The sequence below is a fragment of the Canis lupus genome, chromosome 22 (genome assembly GCF_011100685.1).
Source record: "Canis lupus familiaris isolate Mischka breed German Shepherd chromosome 22, alternate assembly UU_Cfam_GSD_1.0, whole genome shotgun sequence".
NCBI classification, from domain to species: domain Eukaryota; kingdom Metazoa; phylum Chordata; class Mammalia; order Carnivora; family Canidae; genus Canis; species Canis lupus.
In genome coordinates, this window is record NC_049243.1 from 51,125,988 (window position 1) to 51,152,502 (window position 26,515).

At 38.5% G+C, this 26,515-nt stretch overlaps 1 protein-coding gene across 1 annotated transcript in view; it reads right to left on the reverse strand.

The window, feature by feature from the left end:
- Window positions 1-26,515, reverse strand: part of NALCN (sodium leak channel, non-selective) — a 321,940-nt gene that overhangs the window by 141,340 nt on the left and 154,085 nt on the right. The window contains 2 exon segments of the mRNA XM_038569986.1: window positions 13,031-13,222; window positions 23,526-23,693. Of these exon segments, the coding sequence (XP_038425914.1) occupies window positions 13,031-13,222; window positions 23,526-23,693 (360 nt within the window).

Consider the following 26,515-nt stretch of genomic DNA (forward strand, 5'->3'; position numbering starts at 1 on the left):
TTTACTATCTCTTTTCACTCAGCCTGGAAAATGTGGCTTATCCAGAGAAAGAATATGTGGTATTGTCTACACTTTTTTGGTCATTTATATTAATATGCGTACTTTTCATCAAATTTCTAGTTTTTCTTACAGAAATGTATCCAGTACATCTCATTGGTTTGAAGTGTGATTTTTGTCCTTTGCCCACTGCTTTTTTCCTGGGGTTCTGAATTGAATTAAATGCATATGGAAAACTAAAATAACAACAACAAGAAAATGGAAGCAATATGACAGACCTAAGCCTGAACTAGCTTTCTATATCTAGTCCCTGTCTGGCCTATATTATTTTTCCCATTATATATTGCATAATACAAGATAACAAGATGTAAGCTATTTACTTTCATTTGTCTAATACAGCTGCCCTCATCTCTTCAGTCCTCAGTCTGCACACACATGTACTCGGCTCACTCACATGCATATGTAAACTTTATCCCATCATGTTTCCTGAAAATTCAGGGTTTTAAAAATTGATTTATAAAGATGTTCAATAAGGCTGGAGAGAGTCATCTGCAAGGGTAGACACCTCGCTCAGGGCTCATTAACATGCTGGGTGTTATACCCAAAGGGTGGGCAGTGAGGAAGAGTGGATCTAGGTATCACATTAAGTGGTCCTGGATTTAATCTCTTATGGAATAGTTAATTATAAGTGATTTCAGATGCTGGCAATAATTTGGCAGTTCGTTGTATCTCTCTGATATGTGTGTATCTGTGTATTACATATATATACTTATTTGTGTTTTTGTGTAGAGTACTAAGAAGAATATTTAAAATCGCAATTGGGGCTACTATCAAGATCAGGAGAAGTAGCTGACATTCCACATACATAGAAACAAACACAAAGTTAGTCAAAGAAGGTAGAGGAATATGTCTTAAATGAAAGATCAAGACAAAATCACAGCAAAAGAGATAAATGAACAGAGATAAGCAATATGCCTAATAAAGAATTCAAAGTAATGATCATAAAGATATTCACTGGATTTGAGAAAAGATGGAAGATTTCACAGAGACCTTCAAAAAAGAAAGATAGAAAATATAAAAAAATGAACCAGTTAGAGATGAAGACTCAATAACAGAAATAAAAAATATACTAGAGAGAATCACTAGCAGATTAGAGGATGTAGAAGAACAGATCAGTAATCTGGAAGACAGGGTAATGGAAAGTAACCAAGCTGAAGAGCAAAAAGAAAAAATAATAAAAAAATGAGAATAGACTTAGGGAACTCAGTGACATCATCATGCATAATAATATTTACATTATTGGGATTTTGGAAGAAGAGAAAGAGAAGGGGGCAGAAATCTTACTTGGAAAAAATAATTACTGAAATTTCCCCTAATTTGGGGAAGGAAACAGATATCTACATCCAGGAAGTACAGAGAGTTTCTAACAAGATTAATGCAAGAAGACACACAAGACACATAATAATTAAAATAGCAAAAAGTAGTGATAAAGAGAGAATTTTAAAAGCAGTAAGAGAAACCTCATAAGGCTATCAACTGATTTTTCAGCAGGAACTTTGCAATCAAGAAGAGACATGATATATTCAAAGCATTGAAAGGATGAAATTTGCAACAAGTAATCTCTACCCAGTAAAGTTATAATTCAGAATAGGAGAGATAAAGAGTTTCTCTTTGTTTAGGCAAACAAAAGTTAAAGAATTTCATCACCACTAACCCAGCCTCACAAGAAACATTAAAGGAAGTTCTTTGAGTGAAAGAAAAGGCTATAATTAGAAGCAAGAATATTATGAAAGGAAAAAAAAAAACCCTCACAGGTAAATGCTAACATATATAAATGTAGCCGATTAATCACGAATAAAACCACTATGGAGGTGAAAACACAAAAGCAGTAAAATAAATTATACTTATGAAAATCAATCAAGGAATTCACAAAATAAAAGGGGCCCATTTTTAAACTTTCTGTGCAATAAAGAAAACTGAGTACTTAGTGTTCATTTTCTAAAGCACCCTTGTACATCGGGCTATCTGATTACTGCTAGGTATTTAGTGTGTCATGATAAGAAGTTTGGTTTTCATGACATTTAAGAACACCCTGACTATACTACTTGTTGACTGCCTATTACATTACAGCTTATTCTTTAAAATATGTACTATTAGTCTTAGTCTATTTTTACTTATGGGGAATTGTAAGTAGTCATGAGAGGACAGTTGAAATGTCTAATTGTAAACTGTGTTTTTTTGTAGGCAAGGCTCAACAAAGTATTTGATAATAAAATCACCTTTTCATCAGAAAATATCCTTATAGAAGTTCATCCTGAGGCAAATGTTCCTCATTAATGGCTCTCGTTTATTTTCGAAGTTGGTGGAATGCAGTCAATTGATTATTAAAATAATATTAATGTAACATGGCAATGAATAGTTGGAAAACTGCAAATGAGAAGATTGTTAGAAAAACAAAACATGATGAGGTACAAAAAAGGTACTCTCCAAGAAGTGCTCATCTAGGATTCAGGGTTGGAATATGAGGATGCGTTATTCAAGGAATAATTCTGATAACTGCGGTTCAGTGGGCCAATGATGTCAACACACAACAGGAAAGACAGTCATCTCTGTGTGATTCATGCTGCATTAAAATTGCCCTTTATTTATTTTTTTTAAATCGTCTTTTAAAAGAAAGTGCACTGAATATTAATTTATCACTATGCCACTGATGAATCACTCACAAAAAGAAATTCAACTAGGAGAGAAAATAGCAATAAAACCCAAACAAAAAACAAATGAAAAATCTTCCAACCAACCCCTCTGATGTTACAGTGGAAAGAGAATAAAGTTAATTTTACAGTTTTGATGGTGAGATGGTTACATTAAGCTATATCACTAAATTACTTTAAATTGTAAAGCAGAGTGCTAGATTCTATGACAGATCCAGATCCAGACAAGGATGGATTTGGCCTAAAGCCTTAGATGGAACCAACTTTACGAGATTGTAGGAGACTTGACACACTAACACCCACACAAAAAAATAAAAAATTACCTCCCTTCCTCCCCTGATGGCACTGCAAATTCCTCAATTATAAATTTTTTATCTTTGGTCAATAAAAATGAATGTTGTTCATTGAAAATAACTACTCAGAGAAGTAACATTTTTTCCAGTGTAGCCCTCCTTAAAATAGCTCTTCTTTTATCCTCAGTAAGAAAATAAGAGAGTGAAATCTTCAACAGCTCCCCTGTGTCACAATCCCAACCTCTGAAAACACCTTACTGTCTGGCTCCAAACCAACACCGTGGTTCCTTTCTCATCCATCCTTCCAGGCCCTGTGATTCTCCCCGTCTCTGATTTACTCATTCTGTCTTCCTGATAAAGGATACCTCATCTAATGCCATTACCCAAATTCTTATCTGTTGAAACCATATGCAGCCCTAAAGACCACTCTTCATAAAGCTTTGCAAACCTCCATCCTTGAAGCAAACTCTTCCTTTTATTAAAATGAGGTGATATTTGTAAGCTCAGTGATTATCACACAGTAGGGTCTCAGAATTTTAAAATTCTCCATAACATCTTTGATATCATATTTCACCTTCTGGCTTATCTGAGTTCTTTCTTATGTGTCTACTGTGGGATAAGTGGACTTCTTCCTTCCACTCTTGACTATGTTACAAGTTAAAGAGGGCAGTTAGTATGTTTGTTTATGTGTGTATGCCTCATGGTTCCATCACACAGAGGATGTGGGCTGAATTATAAACAACAAAACACATACAATTTACCTAGGATTCATTGTGAATGGATCCATCTGATAGTTTGTGGAAAATGGATTTCAATGGTGTAGCAGATTAGAGGAGCATCAACAGGAAGTTACAAGAATCAAGAGGAGATAATATCTGTATGCAAACAAATATGAGGTTGCAGATGGTGAAAGCTGATGTTGGGATGGCCTAGCCTCAGGCTGCACCTCTAGGAAAAAAAGAAATCTATCCATCTCAAAGACAGTCAATGTAATGACTTTTTTTATTCTCAAAAATATATTAGTGAACCTCAGTGTTTGATCATATATAAGAAAAAACTGATTTTAAAAAACCGTCCAAATTTTGGTTAAAATGCAACAAATGCATTTGGTTAAAATGCATCCTTTAAGGGCCTAGTTAAGATCTCAAAGAAATAATGGAAACCCTAGGATCAAAAGCTAATAAGCAGTTTGGGTCAAAAAAAGGCAATCTTAGGGGGAATCCATGGTCTCTACTAGATTTCAGTTTTTCATATACTGTCAGGCACAAGGGGCAAAGTCACAGACCCTTGAAAGCTGGAGGCTGCTAACTGAGATACTTGAGTAAGGGTGGATATTCACTGGGCTTCATCAGAGATTGACCAAAAGAATTTCCATGGCAAAAGGAGATCAAAAAGTTTTTATGTCTTGATCAGGACACACACATATGGAATTCTATTCTGACATACTCAGCACAGGAGAACCATGGGGAATGGATAGACTAGTCAATAAATGATACTGCGACAATGGGTTATCCAAAGGAAATAAAATAAGATTGTTCCCTATCTCATAGCAACCACAAAAATCAATTTAGGTTAAATGAAGAGCTAAATGTTGAAAGCAAAACACAGCCTGACAAAACCAAATGTTGCTGAGTTGTGAAGCAGAGAACATTCTCATGTACTGCTGATAGCAGATATATTGAAGAAATTACACTGGAATGCAAGATTATCAATACCTGCTAAAGTTTAGTTATCTTTATTCTAAGACTCAGTGATTCTATGATTAGCTACATATCCCCCCAAAACATCCACTTGTGCAGAATTTCACATGTGTACAGCTTAATTTGTAATGTTCAGAGGAGCACTATTTGGAGTTACAAAATATTATGAGCAGCCATCCAAAACCTGCATGCATTAGTTTTTATATTTCTGTGTTACAAATTATCACAAATTCAGCACATTAAAACAATAGTCATTTATTATTTGCAGTTTCTGTAGGTTGAGATGGGGGCACAATATAACTGGGTTCTCTGATCAGAATCTCAGAAGTCAAAATCAAGGTATAGGCTGGGGTGTGGTCTCATTTGGAATTTCTTCAACCCCCATTCAGATTGTTCTCAAAATTCAATTCCTATGGTTGTAGGACTGAGGATCCTGCATTCTTGAAGCACACAGCCCCTAAAGGCTCAAGTCCTAGTCACATGGCCTTTTAACATGAAAGCTTACATCATCAAAGCCAACAAGAGACTCTTGCATCAATGCCTCTTCCAAGAGCCCCGTCCCTCTGAGTGGGTCAGGCACATCAAGATAATGGACTTTTTGATGGACTCCAAATTAACTGATTAGTAGCCTATTCACAGAAGTGAAATTCCTTTTTTTTTAAAGATTTTATTTATTCATGAGAGACACAGAGAGAGAAGCAGAGAAAGGCAAGGGAGAGGTAGGCTTCCTGAGTGGAGTCTGATTTGGTACTTGATCCCAGGACCCCAGGATCATGATCTGAGCCAAAGGCAGACGCTCAACCACTAAGCCACCCAGGTACCCCAAAGAAGTGAAATTCCACCATATCCATAAGTCCTACTGAAACCCACAGGGAGGGATCCCTGGGTGGCGCAGAGGTTTAGCGCCTGCCTTTGGCCCAGGGCACGATCCTAGAGACCCGGGATCGAATCCCACGTCGGGCTCCCGGTGCATGGAGCCTGCTTCTCCCTCTGCCTGTGTCTCTGCCTCTCTCTCTCTCTCTGTGTGACTATCATAAATAAATAAAAATTAAAAAAAAAACTTTGAAACCCACAGGGAGTACACCTACCACATAGAAGAATGGGGAAACTAATTGTGAAGGGATTATATTAATAGTGCATTATAAATATAATGCAATATATAGTTGCATATTAAACTACAAGGGAAAGAAAAACATGCAGTATAAGTACTCGTTGGTAAAAGTCACAAACATAGTGTTGAAGAAAAAAAGCAATTAGCAGAAGAAACATTACAGGATGACACCATATAAGGCAGGTTTAAATTATGCAAAAAGATGTGATTTTCAGTTGATGCCACTATATGCACTAAAAACATAAAGGAATGCACTAAGAATATTAACATCAAATGCAGAAAAGTGTTTCTCCATGGACAAAGGAAGGGAGGATGAAGAAGGGACACTCAAGGACTTCAGATCACTACTAGCATGCTTATCAAGTTGTGTGTGTCCACAGAAAAATACATTTCATTATTATTTACATACCTTTGCATTTCTGAAATATTCTATGAAAAATTAAAAATACATGAAAAGAATAAAACAAAAATTAATAAAGATTGAGCTAATAACTATAACTCATAACTAACTTTTGAAGATAAAATATACCTTGAATTTATTTGAAATATAATCAGACTATCTGGCAAAAAATAAAAAAAATTAAGGAGCAAGTTGTTTCTTTCAGTTTCTCAGTAATTCTTTCAGTACAACTAAAGGCACGATTAGCCATTTTGGCGGTGAGAGGAGACAGGAAAATTAATTTGTAATTAAGTGTTTTATAGCATTTACTGCTTATATTGTATAACTGTTTTGGGCATGATTTTATAAGTGAAAATTCAACAGAGCAAGTAATTAGCATTTAGAGAATGCAAATTAAGAAAACATATGAAATACATAATATATTAAAATTCAAGTACCTGTTCTTACAAAGGGTAATGTATTGCTTATGAATTAAAAACTTCCCATTTGTAGAACTGGGGAACAAAAGAGGCCTGTACATTACTACTTTAGTGGGAGATTTAAAGGAATAAAGATTTTGAGCTGGTGAAAGATGTAGAGTGGATGTTTACTGCACATGTTGTAGTAACTTAGAGGCAAGTTATCTGTACAATAAGTGGAGGGATCAACTAAACAAAGCCTTAGTGAAATTGCATGCATAAGCTTTTGCCAGCCAACTACGAGAAACATGCAATTTGCTTTTGTCTTGTTAAAGAAAGATTGGTGGCTCTTGCTTATGTCAACTAGTCCTTATGACCTGTACAAGCTGTAAAAGTTCATCTAATTATCCTCCTTGTAACACAAGCTATTAGTCCCCACAAAACAAAAACTGGGGGATATCTTGCCTCACAGTGGGGCTTGATCTTCCTTGGGATTTGTCTTAGCAGGGAAGTGTCTGTTTGGTCCAAATTCTGAGAGGAAGTTCTTGGTTGAGATAACAAAGCTGTTTTGTTAAATTCTATCAATATATCTTCCTTCGCTCCCCCCGCCCAATAACAAATTTCAAGCTTCTCTTCCCCAACTCACAGGACTGTATGCTGAGGTTCCACTCATTGTTTCTGCCCTGACTACTTCCTGATGCTTTGGATCCCATGGCATTGGCATCCTGGTTAATGCTTTGAGAGAGGAGAGCACAAAGCTGATACCCTCAAGTTCTCGTGGTCTTGTGGAGGCAAAAGAAGCTTGCATAAATGTTGATGGCGGGTGGTGTAACAGAAAGTGACCTCTGCCACAAAAGAGGGAGAGCAGGAATCCACTCTGTTCCAGGCCCTTTGCTGGCTGCTCTGCAGGTACTATGTGGACAAAGAGCTGGGGCCCAGATGCCTCTGTTAGGAGAGATTAAACACCAGCCCTCCTCCTAACACACGTCTATTTACACACTCTGTTTGCACCAGATGTATAAAAGCTTTGGAGATGAAAGATGCGAGAGAGAAATTTTGTCCAAACTCTGGGTCTGACCATTGTAGTGATTTTGTGCTTGTTTCTCCAACAGCCATTCCTTCCCACATGATTAAGCTAAGCCAATCCTGTTGACTCTGGCCATCTGGTCAATGATTCCTTTAGAAATGACCAAGTTACCTGATCCTGTCAGTGAGTGATGACAGCAAATTTGCTGGGGCAAGTGGAAAATGGTACTGGGAAAGGTGTCCTTGCTCCTAAGAAGGAGACCTGGGTGGAGATGACCCTCTTTTTCCTCGAGATTTTCTCAAAAATTCTGGAAATGTTGCATCTGTTTTGCTAACACTGTTAGCATCTGTTTTGTGTTGAAGACAACACACCAAGAAAGCAACTGTGGTAGTTTGCTTGGACTGCCTTTGACAAAGCACCAAAACTGCGTGGCTTAACACAAGGGAATTTATCATGTCACAGCTCAGGAGGGTGAGGTCAGAGTGTTGGCAAGACCATGCTCCCTCTGAAGGATTCTCATAGCCTCTTTTAGCTTCAGGCAATTGCCAGCAATCATGGGAGGTCCTTGGTTTGCAGATGCCACTCCAATCACAGGCTGTCTTCTCCATGTGTGTCTTCACATCATCCCCCCTCCATGTCTATCTGTGTCTAGTACCAAATTTCCTCTCTTCATAGACAATCAGTCATGTTGGATCAGGGACCACCCTAATGACCTCATTTTAACTTTATCACCTCTATTTCCAAATAAGGTCACATTTGGGGTACTTCGACATATCTTTGGGGGGCACATAATTTAACCCACAACTGAGAGAATTTTGGTGAAAGATTCAGAGTCGTGGCTTTCTGTCTCATCTACCTAATCTACCTAATCTCAAATTTTGTGAGAAATTTCCTAATTGTTCAAGTCAGTTGAACTCAAGATTTCTGCTACTTCCTGTCAAAGCTCTCTGACAGAATTATAAAGACATTTCAGATGGGCTAAGGGTTAGGGCGATGGTGGGTAGGATGGTTCCTGGAGGAGGGGAAGAGCAGTGTAAGAACAAATCTGGGATGCTGACCTTGATGCAGTGTGGAAGGATCAGGGAACTCTGCTTTGGTCTCCAGCTGTTATTCATTCCTCAATGAAAGCCTATTCACTAGCAAATGCTGTGCTAAGTGAGGGGGGATTTACTGAGCAAGATAGGTGCCCTCTCTGCCTTTGAAAGATGTGGTGGGGGAAATCCTGAAATAGGAGGTCAAAGAGTTAACTGGAGATGGAGAAAAAAAAGATACAGAAAACCATATTAATGTTTGTTATCTTGAGGGAGAGGAGGACCTTGAAACATCTTAAACAGGAGGGTGCCATGAGACAGTTTAATTTCTGCTGCAAATGGAGAATGGTTGAAGAGCAGCTACCTGAGACAGGAAGGCTCAGTAAAGAACTTGTGGAATAATGCAAGTGAAAGATCCTTTAGGATCTCATCACCTTCAAGTATTTCAGAAATTAGCTGGGAACTTTCACTGTGGCTGGAGCAGTGGGCAGGCACTTAATATGCCCACGCTGCTATTTCCTCTTCCTCTCTGCACTCCTCTTACGGAATGTGGGTTGGGAAACCATCTCCATGTGTCCATGTCAGGTCCTCTTAGAGGATTTCACAGTGGGTTGTTGGGCCCAGGATGCAATCAAGTCCAAACAGTGTTCGGTTTCATACCCGTCCTATTTCTCTAGGGAGCCTATGCCACCTGCATGGCTGAGTCAGGATCTGGTTCAAGAAAGAGTGACAGAAAAATTCTCCCCTGGGCAGAGACTGAGGCTGTTTTGCCAAGTGAGGCTGGCCCTACCTCTGCTGGACTCCTTTCTTCATGGTGGGTGCTCTCCCAGCATCTCTCAAGTGTGCACACAGTTTACTCTCCTGCATCCCATAGCTCTAAGTAGTGTAAAATAAGGTCACATGATGCGTCCCAAAGTAAAATGGGAACTTGAAAAATCAGCACTCGTTTCTATCATCTTTACTTGAGTCTGGGCCATCTTGGAGGCTGGCTCCCACCACTGATGTGCTGTGTACTCTAGCCAATACCATAGTTAACAAACCCACTTCAATATCCAACCACTGGGTAACGAGGGAGATGTCCTATAAAAAGCGAAGGGGGTAAGCCCCTCAGATGATTGCTCTAACATAAATCTAGGATCAACTGTCAGGTGTTTTTAACCATCTTCTCTGATGATTTCCTATCAGGCAAGTAGCACGAAGAATGGTGCTTTATGTGACTGGGAATGATAATGACTACTTATTTGTAGCTGCAATGCTTTTAACATTTCTTGCAAAATTTGATTATTTTTCAGGGATTTAACTCATAATTACGTTCATGTGCAAAGAAAAATCTACTCCTAGTCATTTCATACATTTAGGCTGTCAACCCTGTCAGCTGTAGAATCACTGATTAGGGGGCCCCATAGTCGCTGGGCTGCTTTCATTAAGATGGTCAAAGTAATCAGGCAGAAAGGCACAATTGAGTAATTGGAGACCTGAAAACATAATGCTACTTGATTACTATTATGGCTGGAAAATAGAGCAAATCCCAAGGGCCTAAGTTGGATGGCTTTGAAGCAGCCTGGTCTTTCACTTGGAATCTAATATACTGACTTCAAAAGTATTACATAGATTATAACATTTTAAAAATGCTTTAGAAGCTCAGAGTTGGGTCAGTTTAGTATACTATTCAACACACACACAATGCTATGAGGAAAATACTATTTTACCTAGATTTTTGATGTGACAAAATAAAAGCTTAAAGACTAATTTGGCCAGTGTCATACAGCTACATAGTGAGGGAGCAGTGATAAGAAATCAGATCTGTAAGACCAAATGTGCAGATTATCTGCAATACCTTCTTATACATGTCACAGCCCTTATTCACAACTTTGATATTAAAAAGTTCTTGAAAATACCTAAAATTAATTTCTTTTTCTTTCTTTCTTTCTTTTTCTTTCTTTCTTTCTTTTTCTTTCTTTCTTTCTTTCTTTCTTTCTTTCTTTCTTTCTTTCTTTCTTTCTTTCTTTCTTTCTTTCTTTCTTTCTTTCTTTCTTTCGCTCAGTTAGTGGCTGAAATCCAATCTGACCTAAGACTTCTTTATTGTCCTTACTTATCTTTCTTTGTCCAAAGGTTGATGTTTTGCTAAAGAAACATTAATGGGTTAATTACAGGGTGCTGGCTCAAACAATGCAGATCAACAAGGGGGTGATATCACCCTTATAACATCTGGAATATTATGAACTCCAAAAGCCATCTGGCTCAAAGAGGTTCTGGTAAGAGATATAAAATCAGTGACATGAGATTATCAGAGATGGTAAAAGATGAAGGTAAGATTAGAAATTAAGAGAAGACTGTGGACATAAAGAAGGGGACTGAGGGTGCTTTTCTTTTTAGGATCCCCTGTTGCTAGAACAAGGGCTGACCCTTAGTGGGCTTTCAATACTGTGTGAATTAACCTGGCTTCAGAGATAGATTGTGACAATGACAGTCTTGTGGCATTCTGAAAGTGGCGCTCTTCAATTTTCATTTCCCCTGTGAAGGGGCAGACTAGAGACTTAGTGACATCACTGTCCTCTCTGCTTTCATCCCCTCATCCTTGCAGGAAGAGCTGAGCCTCCTGTTGAAGACTCTGGCTCCAGGCCCACAGCATCCCATGTGGCCTGACCACTGGCACTGGTGAGGCTTTGCCTGGAGGGCTCACCGGGGAGGCTGCCATCCCCACACCTGACTTGGTGCACAGTCAATGCAGGGTCCTCTCTGGAGGAAGTTGCAGGCAGAAACTCAGCACCCTCCATTCCAGGACGCCAAATTCCTGGCCCAGGTGTTTTTACTCCAAGGGTGCATCACCTGGGAGCCTCAACTAAGGCACTTTTCTCTATTTTTCTCACCACATCTATGACCCACTTGACACTCACCCAGTGCTGTTTAGTGGGGAACATGGAATGCTGGGAGCTTGTGCTTATTTCTGCCTGCTGCTTGCACTGTGGCAGTGAGTGAACAAAGACTCCTTATGACTTTCAGTTTGGCTTGCTGTCCTACATCACCACCTGAACAAAGGACAGGTCAATATCTATCTATGGCCAGTCTTTATGCCTGGGCTCTGGACAGCCCGTTTGGGAACCTTTTGCTCCTGTCCTCTGTGTCTGATAACATCTTCAACCGTGCCCTCTACTCACTCTCTCTCAAAAGCATTTAAACCCAATCACACTTTCACCCAACTTAAAACATTCTTGGTTTTATGTCCTCCTCTCACATTGACCTTTCTTTCTTCTTTAGGTTCTGGAACAAGAATAGCTCACCTCAAACCTTTAGCATATGCTGGTCCCAAACCTGGTCCACCATGTTCCCCTACTTAGCTATGTACAAGTTCTTTAGTAACTGCCTGTTTCAAGAAGTTTTCTTGGATTTTTCCATTCCTGGTTATAGACCTTACCTCTGGGTTCCCAGAGCACCTTGTACTTGCCTTTATCTTGAAGACTAGAAACAGGTGTGGTTCTGTCTTAAGATCACCAAAACTGCCTGGCTCTTTATATGCACTCAAAAAATGCTTGGTGATATGTAACAAACTTAGCACAAGATTTAAAAAAATAACCAGGCTTCATTAGTCTACCAGTATAGACATTTTTTTTTTTTGCTCTCAAAGCTTATTTTTTAAAAATGTATTATATCCTACTATTACCCTAAAATTATCCTCCCCATATAATAGGCCTTACTATTTCAGCTTATGGTAAAAAATATATTTTCCATCTTGGTCATTATGTTTTTTCATGTTTCTAAATCCACACAGAGTTAAGTTTCAGAATCTTTGATTAGGGCTATGTTTTCTACATGAGTTCTGCTTATGAATTGATTGATTTTTAACTTCCTTTTTAGCCTAAGTGAATTCTAATGATAATGCAGAGGCATGAACTAGATAATCTTCTAAAGGCATTTCAAATCTGAAGAGTTTATGAATTTTATTACATGGAAAATCAAAAACCCCTTCTAGATTATGCTTGACATAAAATATATGAACTATATAAAACAGATTTTAAAATGATAACTCTCACAGACACAAAAAAATGATTTAAAAATTCTGCTATATTTTCATCTATAGGTGCTAAGAGCCCTAGCTTTCATCTTGTCTGGTTTCAGCATCTCATTCTATTAGACTATCCAGAATTTTAGAATTGATGTATAATCGGACAATGCTGACAATGTGTTCAAATGCCTGCCCCCTGCAGAAGAGAGCATTTTACATATCAAAACTGAATTATTCCAAGTTCTCAAAAATATAGCTATATTTTTGAACCACTGTTTAAAAGGGAAATTATTTTGATGTTAACCATTATTATTAAAATAGCAAGAAGGAATTAAATTGACTGCATTTTTTATTCTTACCCTTGGAAACGTTGTAAACCTGTCCAGTTCTTCGACAAAGCAGAACATCTGCAGACTAATTGCTGACATAACAATCAAGAGGCTGGCAGTAAATACAACCAAACTCCCAAGCTTTTTTCCAGGACCAAATATCTTGTACACAAAGTCTTCTAGTGCAGGTGAGATCTTAATAAGTCGAACTACCCGAAGAACCTGTTGTGAGACAGAAAAACATACATACTTGATCATTTTTTTTACACTGAATCTTATGTAAGTTCACACGAAAACCTAATTTTTCACAGGACTTCATAAATCGCACTTTTCCATTTGAGCAGCTATAGAAAAACAGAAAAACAGTGGTCTGGGCATATATAAAATACGCTAAGTACAAATGGCTGTCTATGCCAGGTTGGTAAGAGCTCAAGCTGTCTGTGAAATCTTCTCAGGAGAAGAAAAATGAATTGTCCATTTTCAATCCAGTAAAGAACAGGAAATGATTTAGAATCTAGATTTTAATTTTTACACAGATAAAATAACATCTTTGGATTTTTACAGCATCCTTAGCTTCCTACTCTTCCTGATTTTCCTTTGGCAAATTATTCCAGCTCCATTCTTGGTCTGTGAGGTCCCAAAGGGACTCCATGATGCCCACGATCCACACCTGGAAGTATTCACAACAACCTAGTTATCCTCAGAACTTTTGTTGGGCCTGTAAGACATGTGTCATTTTTTATTCCCAGTGGGCATTACTGTAAGGACCACAGAAGTCTCGAGCTTCCAGGAGCCATCTTTGCCACTGCATGGAGAAAGTCAGCTTAAGAATAATACAGACACAGAAGAAAGGTGAGTGAACATACAGATTGAGACCTTATGATACCATTTTGGCTTCTGCATCATGCCATGCCTGAAGCCACTTTTACTCCCCTAGAACTTGAATTAACAGCAAATACTGATGGTGAACCTTATCATTCCTATTGTCTACAGAATGCAAATGTAACCACGTGTCTAGTAAACTAAAGAACAAATGTTGAAAGAATTGAGAAAATGCATATTTCCTAGTAGTTAATTTTAATTTCTTCATGCAATATTGAAAAAAAGAAAATTTACTTGAAAAATTATGTTGTTCCAAGTAAGCATCATGCTATGGTTAAACCACCAGTCTTCCTGTTAGAAATTACATGTTCCCAAATCAGAACATATTACACTCAGGTCATCTTTCCAAATAATAAGTGAATAACTTTATCATGTGAGCTATTAAAATATTAAGATTCATATTAATATACAGGATAATAACATGGAAAGATTTCACATTCTTATCAGATTTGTTATTCTCAGACACAAATGATTCGGTATCTAATTAACAGCTGAGTCCAGGTACATTTAAAGGAACAATTTAACTGGCTTATAGCTCAACTTTCAATATAGCAGGTTTCCTCCACTTGTATTAAAATCATATTTAAAAGATTGTCTAAGTAATTTTGAATTCTATCTCAAATTATAATAAAACAGCCTCTGCACATCTGTGCAATTTTGATAAATTAATATTTCATTAGCTGGAAGAAGCAGAACTTACCACGATTCCTACATGGCCAATTTGATCAACATTTTCAAAGGGGTAAGCCTGCATCTCTGGAAAGGCAAAATCCTTATCAATGACTCTAGTTATACCTTTTCATTTGGTTGGGGATAAATATGCTTTTCACTCTGTTTAAACAGTTTTTTAAAAATTTTTTTTAATTTATTTATGATATTCACAGAGAGAGAGAGAGAGGCAGAGACATAGGCAGAGGGAGAAGCAGGCTCCATGCACCAGGAGCCTGACGCGGGATTTGATCCCGGGTCTCCAGGATCGCGCCCTGGGCCAAAGGCAGGCGCTAAACCGCTGCACCACCCAGGGATCCCTGCTTTTCACTCTGTTTATCCAATAAAGCCTTTTGATTTTGTGTTCCTGCAGATATGGAATAAAGTAAACCATATTCTCAAAGATAAGCACTGTAGAACATTTTGTGGTTGCTTCCAAAGCTCATTCTCCTGGTCATATTTCTAAGTCTGTCTCTTTAGGATCACTCTGTTAATTACAAGTGAGATACTTTAGAAATTGCATGGCTAAGAATATAGATATGAAATTGAACTTCTTAGTAATGAGTTTCCACCACTTGCCAGTTATGTGGTCTTAGGCAAGTCATCAAATGTCTTGGGACCTCAGTTTGCATGGATACTCTCTGTCTCCCAGGATTGTGGTAAGTAATGAACAGCACAAGGCACTTAGCACAGTGCCTGGCATGTGGCAAACACAATAAATACCACCCAACATCATCATGATTACCTGGGTGTTACAGTTGTAGCATTTTGTGAAACTATTTCTTCCTATAAGACAATGGTGCTCTTTGTTCATTCCAGTCCAGCCACATCGAAAACAAGCATGTTTTCACCTCAGGACAGGTGCCATGAGGTTTTCTTGGCTTGCCCCTTCACTTCTCTTAGTCTCTGCTCAAAAATGACCTCTCTGGAGAGGGCTGCCATGATGAGCAATGGATCTAAACTAGCATCCCCCCCCCCCACATCTATCCCTTTTACTCTTGTTTCTCCTTTATAACGTTTCTACCACTTTATTCCACATTCTTATGTGTACTTGTTTGTGAACTGTTTGCCCTCAAGAATGGAAGCTTACCGAGGTGGGGTTTTCCTCTGTTTGTTCATCTCTGTCCTCTGCATCTGAAACTGGGCCTGGCATATAGTAGGTGCTCAGTAAATATCAATTTGAATAAATAGATGAATTACACGAATAATTGTTCTCAGAGATAACTGATACTATAAATGGAGTCATTTTGTACTAAACTGTTGACTTCACCTAAATATGAAAATGTGAAATTCATGCCATGTTGCCAACATAATGAGAAACGGCCAAGTCAGATGAGAAGTTGAGGACTCACAAGGGAGACCAAAGTGGGCCCAAGAATAGCCATTGTGTTCAGAACAGTGGGTTCTTATCTGTGAATCTGCTAAAATCCTTGTGACACTTGAACTTCTTCAGAGATGGATATTTTAGCCATATAATAACTGAGGTAGTATTTAATTATCTCATTAGAAAAATATAAACATGGTTATGTATAGGGAAATGCAAATGAAAATCACTTAACCATTAACATAAATTAAACTATTATAGATTATAATCCAGGATCAAAGATAATGCTGAAATTACAAACTTCATTGATGACGTATTATTTGACCATACCTCTCTATATATAAAATCATTAGAACCATGAATATCAATTTTAGATATTTTGTGAAACATAGACCAGTAGAAAAAAAAACTAGAGACAATGAATCATGTCTCTAAGTAATCACAAATTCATGATAGTCATTATTTTTATGGTCAAATTTGCATATGACTTGTGAAGCTATTCCTCAAATGTTCACCATTTTAAAAGTTCTCATTTTTCTTTCACAAACAATTCCAGAATAAATAGATTTGTATTCAAAATTGTAATCTATATCTTTTTTACTAGAAAATTATCTGTGAGAAACTATAGGAATTTTAAAGGCCTGAATATATATTTTTTTTTTATTGGTGTTCAATTTACTAACATACAGAATAACACCCAGTGCCCGTCACCCATTCACTCCCACCCCCCGCCCTCCTCCCCTTCTACCACCCCTAGTTCGTTTCCCAGAGTTAGCAGTCTTTACGTTCTGTCTCCCTTTCTGATATTTCCCACACATTTCTTCTCCCTTCCCTTATTTTCCCTTTCACTATTATTTATATTCCCCAAATGAATGAGAACATATAATATTTGTCCTTCTCCGACTGACTTACTTCACTCAGCATAATACCCTCCAGTTCCATCCACGTTGAAGCAAATGGTGGGTATTTGTCATTTCTAATAGCCGAGTAATATTCCATTGTATACATAAACCACATCTTCTTTATCCATTCATCTTTCGTTGGACACCGAGGCTCCTTCCACAGTTTGGCTATCGTGGCCATTGCTGCTATAAACATCGGGGTGCAGGTGTCCCGGCGTTTCATTGCATTTGTATCTTTGGGGTAAATCCCCAACAGTGCAATTGCTGGGTCGTAGGGCAGGTATATTTTTAACTGTTTGAGGAACCTCCACACAGTTTTCCAGAGTGGCTGCACCAGTTCACATTCCCACCAACAGTGTAAGAGGGTTCCCTTTTCTCCGCATCCTCTCCAACATTTGTTGTTTCCTGCCTTGTTAATTTTCCCCATTCTCACTGGTGTGAGGTGGTATCTCATTGTAGTTTTGATTTGTATTTCCCTGATGGCAAGTGATGCAGAGCATTTTCTCATATGCATGTTGGCCATGTCTATGTCTTCCTCTGTGAGATTTCTGTTCATGTCTTTTGCCCATTTCATGATTGGATTGTTTGTTTCTTTGGTGTTGAGTTTAAGAAGTTCTTTATAGATCTTGGAAACTAGCCCTTTATCTGATATGTCATTTGCAAATATCTTCTCCCATTCTGTAGGTTGTCTTTGAGTTTTGTTGACTGTATCCTTTGCTGTGCAAAAGCTTCTTATCTTGATGAAGTCCCAATAGTTCATTTTTGCTTTTGTTTCTTTTGCCTTCGTGGATGTATCTTGCAAGAAGTTACTATGGCCGAGTTCAAAAAGGGTGTTGCCTGTGTTCTTCTCTAGGATTTTGATGGAATCTTGTCTCACATTTAGATCTTTCATCCATTTTGAGTTTATCTTTGTGTATGGTGAAAGAGAGTGGTCTAGTTTCATTCTTCTGCATGTGGATGTCCAATTTTCCCAGCACCATTTATTGAAGAGACTGTCTTTCTTCCAATGGATAGTCTTTCCTCCTTTATCGAATATTAGTTGCCCATAAAGTTCAGGGTCCACTTCTGGATTCTCTATTCTGTTCCACTGATCTATGTGTCTGTTTTTGTGCCAGTACCACACTGTCTTGATGACCACAGCTTTGTAGTACAACCTGAAATCTGGCATTGTGATGCCCCCAGATATGGTTTTCTTTTTTAAAATTCCCCTGGCTATTCGGGGTCTTTTCTGATTCCACACAAATCTTAAAATAATTTGTTCTAACTCTCTGAAGAAAGTCCATGGTATTTTGATAGGGATTGCATTAAACGTGTATATTGCCCTGGGTAACATTGACATTTTCACAATATTAATTCTGCCAATCCATGAGCATGGAATATTTTTCCATCTCTTTGTGTCTTCCTCAATTTCTTTCAGAAGTGTTTTGTAGTTTTGAGGGTATAGATCCTTTACATCTTTGGTGAGGTTTATTCCTAGGTATCTTATGCTTTTGGGTGCAATTGTAAATGGGATTGACTCCTTAATTTCTCTTTCTTCAGTCTCATTGTTTGTGTATAGAAATGCCACTGACTTCTGGGCATTGATTTTGTATCCTGCCACGCTACCGAATTGCTGTATGAGTTCTAGCAATCTTGGGGTGGAGACTTTTGGGTTTTCTATGTAGAGTATCATGTCATCGGCGAAGAGGGAGAGTTTGACTTCTTCTTTGCCAATTTGAATGCCTTTAATGTCTTTTTGTTGTCTGATTGCTGAGGCTAGGACTTCCAGTACTATGTTGAATAGCAGTGGTGAGAGTGGACATCCCTGTCTTGTTCCTGATCTTAGGGGAAAGGCTCCCAGTGCTTCCCCATTGAGAATGATATTTGCTGTGGGCTTTTCATAGATGGCTTTTAAGATGTCGAGGAATGTTCCCTCTATCCCTACACTCTGAAGAGTTTTGATCAGGAATGGATGCTGTATTTTGTCAAATGCTTTCTCTGCATCCAATGAGAGGATCATATGGTTCTTGGTTTTTCTCTTGCTGATATGATGAATCACATTGATTGTTTTACGGGTGTTGAACCAGCCTTGTGTCCCAGGGATAAATCCTACTTGGTCATGGTGAATAATTTTCTTAATGTACTGTTGGATCCTATTGGCCAGTATCTTGTTGAGAATTTTTGCATCCATGTTCATCAGGGATATTGGTCTGTAATTCTCCTTTTTGGCGGGGTCTTTGTCTGGCTTTGGAATTAAGGTGATGCTGGCTTCATAGAACGAATTTGGAAGTACTCCATCTCTTTCTATCTTTCCAAACAGCTTTAGGAGAATAGGTATGATTTCTTCTTTAAACGTTTGATAAAATTCTCCTGGGAAGCCATCTGGCCCTGGACTCTTGTGTCTTGGGAGGTTTTTGATGACTGCTTCAATTTCCTCCCTGGTTATTGGCCTGTTCAGGTTTTCTATTTCTTCCTGTTCCAGTTTTGGTAGTTTGTGGCTTTCCAGGAATGCGTCCATTTCTTCTAGATTGCCTAATTTATTGGCGTATAGCTGTTCATAATATGTTTTTAAAATCGTTTGTATTTCCTTGGTGTTGGTAGTGATCTCTCCTTTCTCATTCATGATTTTATTAATTTGAGTCTTCTCTCTCTTCTTTTTAATAAGGCTGGCTAATGGTTTATCTATCTTATTAATTCTTTCAAAGAACCAACTCCTGGTTCTGTTGATCTGTTCCACAGTTCTTCTGGTCTCGATTTCGTTGAGTTCTGCTCGAATCTTTATTAGCTCTCTTCTTCTCTTGGGTGTAGGATCTATTTGCTGTTTTTTCTCTAGCTCCTTTATGTGTAAGGTTAGCTTTTGTATTTGAGTTCTTTCCAGTTTTTGAATGGATGCTTGTATTGCGATGTATTTCCCCCTTAGGACTGCTTTTGCTGCATCCCAAAGATTTTGAACGGTTGTATCTTCATTCTCATTAGTTTCCATGAATCTTTTTAATTCTTCCTTAATTTCCTGGTTGACCCTTTTATCTTTTAGCAGGATGGTCCTTAACCTCCATGTGTTTGAGGTCCTTCCAAACTTCTTGTTGTGATTTAGTTCTAATTTCAAGGCATTATGGTCCGAGAATATGCAGGGGACAATCCCAATCTTTTGGTATCGGTTCAGACCCGATTTGTGACCCAATATGTGGTCTATTCTGGAGAAAGTTCCATGTGCGCTTGAGAAGAATGTGTATTCAGTTGAGTTTGGATGTAAAGTTCTGTAGATATCTGTGAAATCCATCTGGTCCAGTGTATCATTTAAAGCTCTCGTTTCTTTGGAGATGTTTTGCTTAGAAGACCTATCGAGTATAGAAAGAGCTAGATTGAAGTCACCAAGTATAAGTGTATTATTATCTAAGTATTTCTTCACTTTGGTTAATAATTGATTTATATATTTGGCAGCTCCCACATTCGGAGCATATATATTGAGGATTGTTAAGTCCTCTTGTTGAATAGATCCTTTAAGTATGAGATAGTGTCCCTCTTCATCTCTCACTACAGTCTTTGGGGTAAATTTTAGTTTATCTGATATAAGGATGGCTACCCCTGCTTTCTTTTGAGGACCATTCGAATGGTAAATGGTTCTCCAACCTTTTATTTTCAGGCTGTAGGTGTCCTTCTGTCTAAAATGAGTCTCTTGTAGACAGCAAATAGATGGGTCCTGCTTTTTTATCCAGTCTGAAACCCTGCGCCTTTTGATGGGGTCATTAAGCCCGTTCACATTCAGAGTTACTATTGAGAGATATGAGTTTAGTGTCATCATGATATCTATTCAGTCTTTGTTTTTGTGGACTGTTCCACTGAACTTCTTCTTAAAGGGGAATTTTAAGAGGCCCCCTTAAAATTTCTTGCAGAGCTGGTTTGGAGGTCACATATTCTTTTAGTTGCTGCCTGTCTTGGAAGCTCTTTATCTCTCCTTCCATTTTGAATGAGAGCCTTGCTGGATAAAGTATTCTTGGTTGCATGTTCTTTTCATTTAGGACCCTGAATATATCCTGCCAGCCCTTTCTGGCCTGCCAGGTCTCTGTGGAGAGGTCTGCTGTTACCCTAATACTCCTCCCCATAAAAGTCAGGGATTTCTTGTCTCTTGCTGCTTTAAGGATCTTCTCCTTATCTTTGGAATTTGCAAGCTTCACAATTAAATGTCGAGGTGTTGAACGGTTTTTATTGATTTTAGGGGGGGATCTCTCTATTTCCTGGATCTGAATGCCTGTTTCCCTTCCCAGATTAGGAAAGTTTTCAGCTAGAATTTGTTCAAATACATATTCTGGCCCTCTGTCCCTTTCGGGCCCTCGGGAACCCCAATTAAACGTAGGTTTTTCTTCCTCAGGCTGTCGTTTATTTCCCTTAATCTATCTTCATGGTCTTTTAATTGTTTGTCTCTTTTTTCCTCAGTTTCCCTCTTTGCTATCAACTTGTCTTCTATGTCACTCACTCGTTCTTCCACCTCGTTAACCCTCGTCGTTAGGACTTCTAGTTTGGATTGCATCTCATTCAATTGATTTTTAATTTCTGCCTGATTAGCTCTAAATTCTGCAGTCATGAAGTCTCTTGAGTCCTTTATACTTTTTTCTAGAGCCACCAGTAGGTGTATAATAGTGCTTCTGAATTGGCTTTCTGACATTGAATTGTAATCCAGATTTTGTAACTCTGTGGGAGAGAGGGCTGTTTCTGATTCTTTCTTTTGAGGTGAGGTTTTCCTTCTAGTCATTTTGCTCAGTGCAGAGTGGCCAAAAGCAAGTTGTATTGGGAAAAAGAGAAAAAGAGGAGAGAAAGAAGGAAAGAAAAGAGAAAGAGAAAAAAAAAAGGGAAGAAAAAGAAAAAAAAAACGAAAAAAAAAAAGAAGAAAAAGAGAAAGAAAAAGAAAGGAGAAAAAAAGGGGGTGGGGGAAGGAAACAAATCAAAAAGCAAAACAAAACAAAAACAAAAACAAAAACAAAAACAAACAAACAAAAAAGAACCACCGGGGAGTATCTTCTGATTCTGTGTACTTTAAGTCCCTTGGCTTCTCCTGGAAGTTGTCCGTCAGCTGGTGTTCTGGGGGAGGGGCCTGTTGTGCTGATTTTCAGGTGTTAGCAGTTGGGGGAGCTGCTGTGCCCCTGCCTGGTGCAGGGCTCAGTGGGGGGTGTTTACCCCGTGAGGCCGCAGGAGGAACAGCCCCAGTGGCGGGGCAGCTCTGGAAACCTGGATTCAGCTCCGGCAGGAACTCCGTCTGCAGGGCCTGGAGGCTCCGGGGCGGGGCCGCTGATGTGCTCAGCTGGGGCAGGAGCGTCCTCGCTGTCCTGGGCCCTCCCGGCCTCTGCCTGTCCCGGGGGGAGGCCGGATCCTGGGCTGTGTCCCGGCGCCCTGTGCTCCGGAGCCTGCGCTGGTGGATTCGCGCTCCCGGGCCGCGCAGCCCCCTCCGCGGAGCCGCCGCCCGAGCCCCTCCGAGCTGCTCCTGGAACCGCGCAGCCCCCTCCGCACGGAGCCTCTTCCTCTGCCCGAGCCCGGCCGAGCCTGCGCTGGTGGATTCGCGCTCCCGGGCCGCGCAGCCCCCTCCGCGGAGCCGCCCCCGAGCCCCTCCAGCTGCTCCGGGTCCCGCCGGGTCCCGCCGTGCGCGCTGCAGCCCTTAGGGAGCTCGGCGCACTCTCCTGGGCGCGCAGTTGCTGTTACTGTCCCCGGGAGCCCGAGGGCATCCCCGCCCTCCTGGGTCCTGCTCCAACTCCCCGCGAGCCCCTTTACCCCGGGAAGGTCGGTGCAGCTCCTGCGTCTCCGGGACGGGGCTCTCCTGTCCTGGGGACACTCGCCCCGGCCTCAGCCCGGCTCCTCGCGGGGCCCCTTCCCCTTGGAGGCTAAAGGCCTGAATATATTTTGCATATGTATTCTTGTTGAAATGGCCATCAATATTTTTCTTAATTTGGTAGACTTCATAGGTTTATAAAAGATATCTTGTTGTTTTGCTTATCAGGCATATTTTCTATAATTATGTACAATGATTCTCAAATGTAAGTACTAAATGCTCATGTTGATTTTGTAAATCTAGACAGCAGCACCCAAGAACATACAATGGCATGACTGGGAAGTGCATTTTGTATCAAGAGTTTTAAATGTGTGTATATCTCTTACCCCAGCCACCTCACTTATGATAACCAAGACTAAAGATATAACCCAACAAATGACAAGGGATTTATGTCCAAAAATGTTGATATACTGAAAGCTTGAACCACGATATCCTCTGTGATTTCAATATGTTTGGCAGTGATTACTAGAGCTCAGCTTTTCACTTATATATGCAGGACATTTGTTATCATTTTTGTGAATTATATTCTCAGGTCCTTTCCCAAGGTATTAGAAACAGAGTCTCAAGTTGTAATCTGGCAGCTGAAGTTAAAATTGCTCTGAAAACAACAGCTTTGGAATCACCAATAAATAAAATTAGTGAAGTTCAAATGCACTTTATTTTTTTATCTCAGAAAGTTACACCTAAAACATCTCCATTTATTACTGTGCATTTTCAGAGTTTTCATTAACTCAGTAATGAATTATGAATGAATTTTTGGTACTGAAGATGTCATTGAGCGTATCTCAAGTTTGTGTTTATTGTATAATAATTATATATAAGTACTTAATATAATTCTGTGTAGTTGTTATAGTGTTACTGCTATTTTCTCTGGAAGAAAAAAATTCTACAAATAGACATTATTCATATTACCTGAAAGTATGTGAACTGAGAATGATAAAGATCTGGATATACATGAAGAGTAGTTCCAATTACGAGTAGTAGTTCAAATTTGTGGAGAGAAGAGCTGATATATCCAGTAAATCCTAAACACCATATCTTCAGAAGTGCTTCCAAATCAAAAAGTACTGTGAAAGCCACCTGGAGGAACAAAGAGACAGTGAAACTAAAACCTAAAACTATAATTTATTTCAAAATATTTCATACACGTGTTAATGTGTGAATTTCAGCTGCTATTATATAAAATGAGAAGCCCACAAGGATCTAGAATGACATGCTATAAAAAAATGGTTTTGAAAAACACCAACTAGAGTATAACAGGTCAAATACATCTTAAGCAAGTAGCAAAATTTGTTAAAATCTTAAGTGTTTGTAAGTGGTATTTCTTTATTATTCACTTTTTGGTATTATCTAGAAGTCACCGTCATTCTTTGAATATTATATACACAGAAAGGCTGCATTTTCCCATAATTTGGATTTTCTGAAGATAGTTTCTATAATTCCCATGGTATATTATAAAATGATTTGCATATTACTAAGCATCATTAAACTAAAATAAGAAAGTGTAGATCTCATTTATGCTTTGGGCCACATAAACAAGCAAAGAAATATGGATTCTATATCAAGCAATTTATGTGTGTGTATATATACAATAATTAAGAAATTTAATAATAATTAAGAAAATTAACAATGAATATTACTATATTAATGAGTACAACCTTTTAATCTATCACATTAATTCTATGAATTTACTATTACAAATACCAATGTTATAAAATACACTTATAAACACAGCATGTTATTTTTCCTTTACTTGTCCTATGGGTTAGAAAATGCATTCTATAAAGAAGTTTGCAACTGGAATTCAGTTGTAATACATAAGATTAACTTTGAATTAAAGAGCATAAGAATGAGGGCTGGAATTAGTCAAACAAATCCCTCTGAGAAGATATCAGATGATTTAATGGAAAACAGTAATAGAGGAGAGCTTCCCTCTTTTCTTCTAGGACAACATAGAGTATCAGAAGGGATTTTTTCCTCCAATCATATTACATAATAAAGGCCATATTTGAAAAAACCTACAGGTAACATCATACTCAATGGTGAAAAACTGAGAATTATTCCCCTAAAATCACTAACAAGACAACAATGTTCGTTCTCATCACTTTTACTCAAAATAGTACTGTAAATACAAGCCAAGCAATCAGACAAGCAAAAGAAATAAAAGGCATCCAAATTGGTAAGAAATAAGTAAAAGAACTAGGACAAACAATCTTAAAATTTATATGGAACCACAAAAGACCCAGAATAGCCAAAGCAATCTTGAAAAAGAAGAAAATGGGAGGTATCAGAATGCCAGATTTCAAGATACTCTACAAAGCTGTAGTAAGCAAAACAGTATGACACTGGCTCAAAAATTAGCATATAGATCAATGGAACAGAAGAGGGAGCCCAGAAATAAACCCATGCTTATTTGCTCAATTAATCTATGAGAAAAGAGGCAAGAATATCAAATGGGAAAAAGTCTCTTTTCAATAACCCCACTGGTGTTGGGAAAATTGGACAGCTCCCATTTTGGGTGCAATATTTACAATGGTTATATCTTCTTGTTGGATTGTTCCCTTTATGATTATATTGGGTACTTCTATGTCTCTTGGTACAGTCTTTGCTTTAAAATCTATTTTGTCTGATATAAATTTTGCTACCCTAGCTTTCTTTTCACCTCCATTTGCATGATGTGCTTTTCCATCCCTTTACTTAATGTACATTAAGTCTGAAATAAGTCTCTTATAGGCAGTATATAGATGGGTCTTTTTTTTTTTTATCCATTCTCTCATGCTATGTCTTTTGATTGGAGCATTTATTCCATTTTCATTCAGGGTAATTACTGATAGGAATGTACTTATTGCCATTTTGTTTCTTGTTTTATGGTTATTTTTGTATTTCTTCTTGGTTCCTTTCTTGCTCTCTTCTCTCACAGTTTGCTGGTTTTCCTTATTGACATATTTGGAGCCCTTTCTCTTTATTTTTTGCATATATAGTACTGGTTTTTGACTTTTGGTTATCATTAGGTTTGTATCTAACATCTTATGCATATAACAGTCTATATTAAGTTGATGGTTGCTTAAATTTGAATCTATTCTTTACTCCTCTCCCCTCCATGTTTTTAGGTATATGGTGTCATACTTTATATCCTTTTATTTTATGAATCCCTTGACTGATTTTTATAGATGTTCTTAATTTTACTGTCTTTGTGTTTCCTGCTTTTCTTACTCTTACTTGTGGTCTTACTTTTCCTTCCTTCTAACACTTCTTGTAGAGCTATCATTTAATGGTCACGGATTCCTTTAGCTTTTGTTTGTCTAGGGAACTCTTTATCTCTCCTTCATTTCTGAATGATAGCCTTACTGGATAAAGTATTCTTGGCTGCAGGGTTTTTTCAGTACTTTAAATATATTATGACTCTCCCTTTTGGCCTGAAAAGTTTCTGCTGAAAAATCATCTGATAGCTGTATGGGGTTTTCCTTTTATGTAACTGCTTTCTTTTTTCTTGCTGATTTTAAAATTCTCAATTTTTCACTACTTTTTGCCATGCAGGGCAATGTCCCCTGTTCACCAGTACTTGGTGCTTCAAGGGTATCTCCTATGTATGTTGTGTGTGTCCTAGTATTATGGCTAAGCCATTTCTGCCTTCAGTCTAGTCATCTGGAATCACTCTCTTTGCCTGTTTTGGGCAGGGTTTGGTCCCTGTGTTGTTAGTGGGTTGCTCTGGGGCTACCCTGGGCTTGAGTTGAATCATATCAGGCATTTTCTAGAGATACAGTAGCACCAAACTGTAGGGTTCCCTGTGTTGTCCCCTGAGAAACTTTTGTTGGTGGTTGGGGCCAGTAGTCAGACCAGATGTCTGTCCCCAAACCACTGCTGGAACTAGCTGACTGGTGTGTGTGGTTATCTTCCCTTTT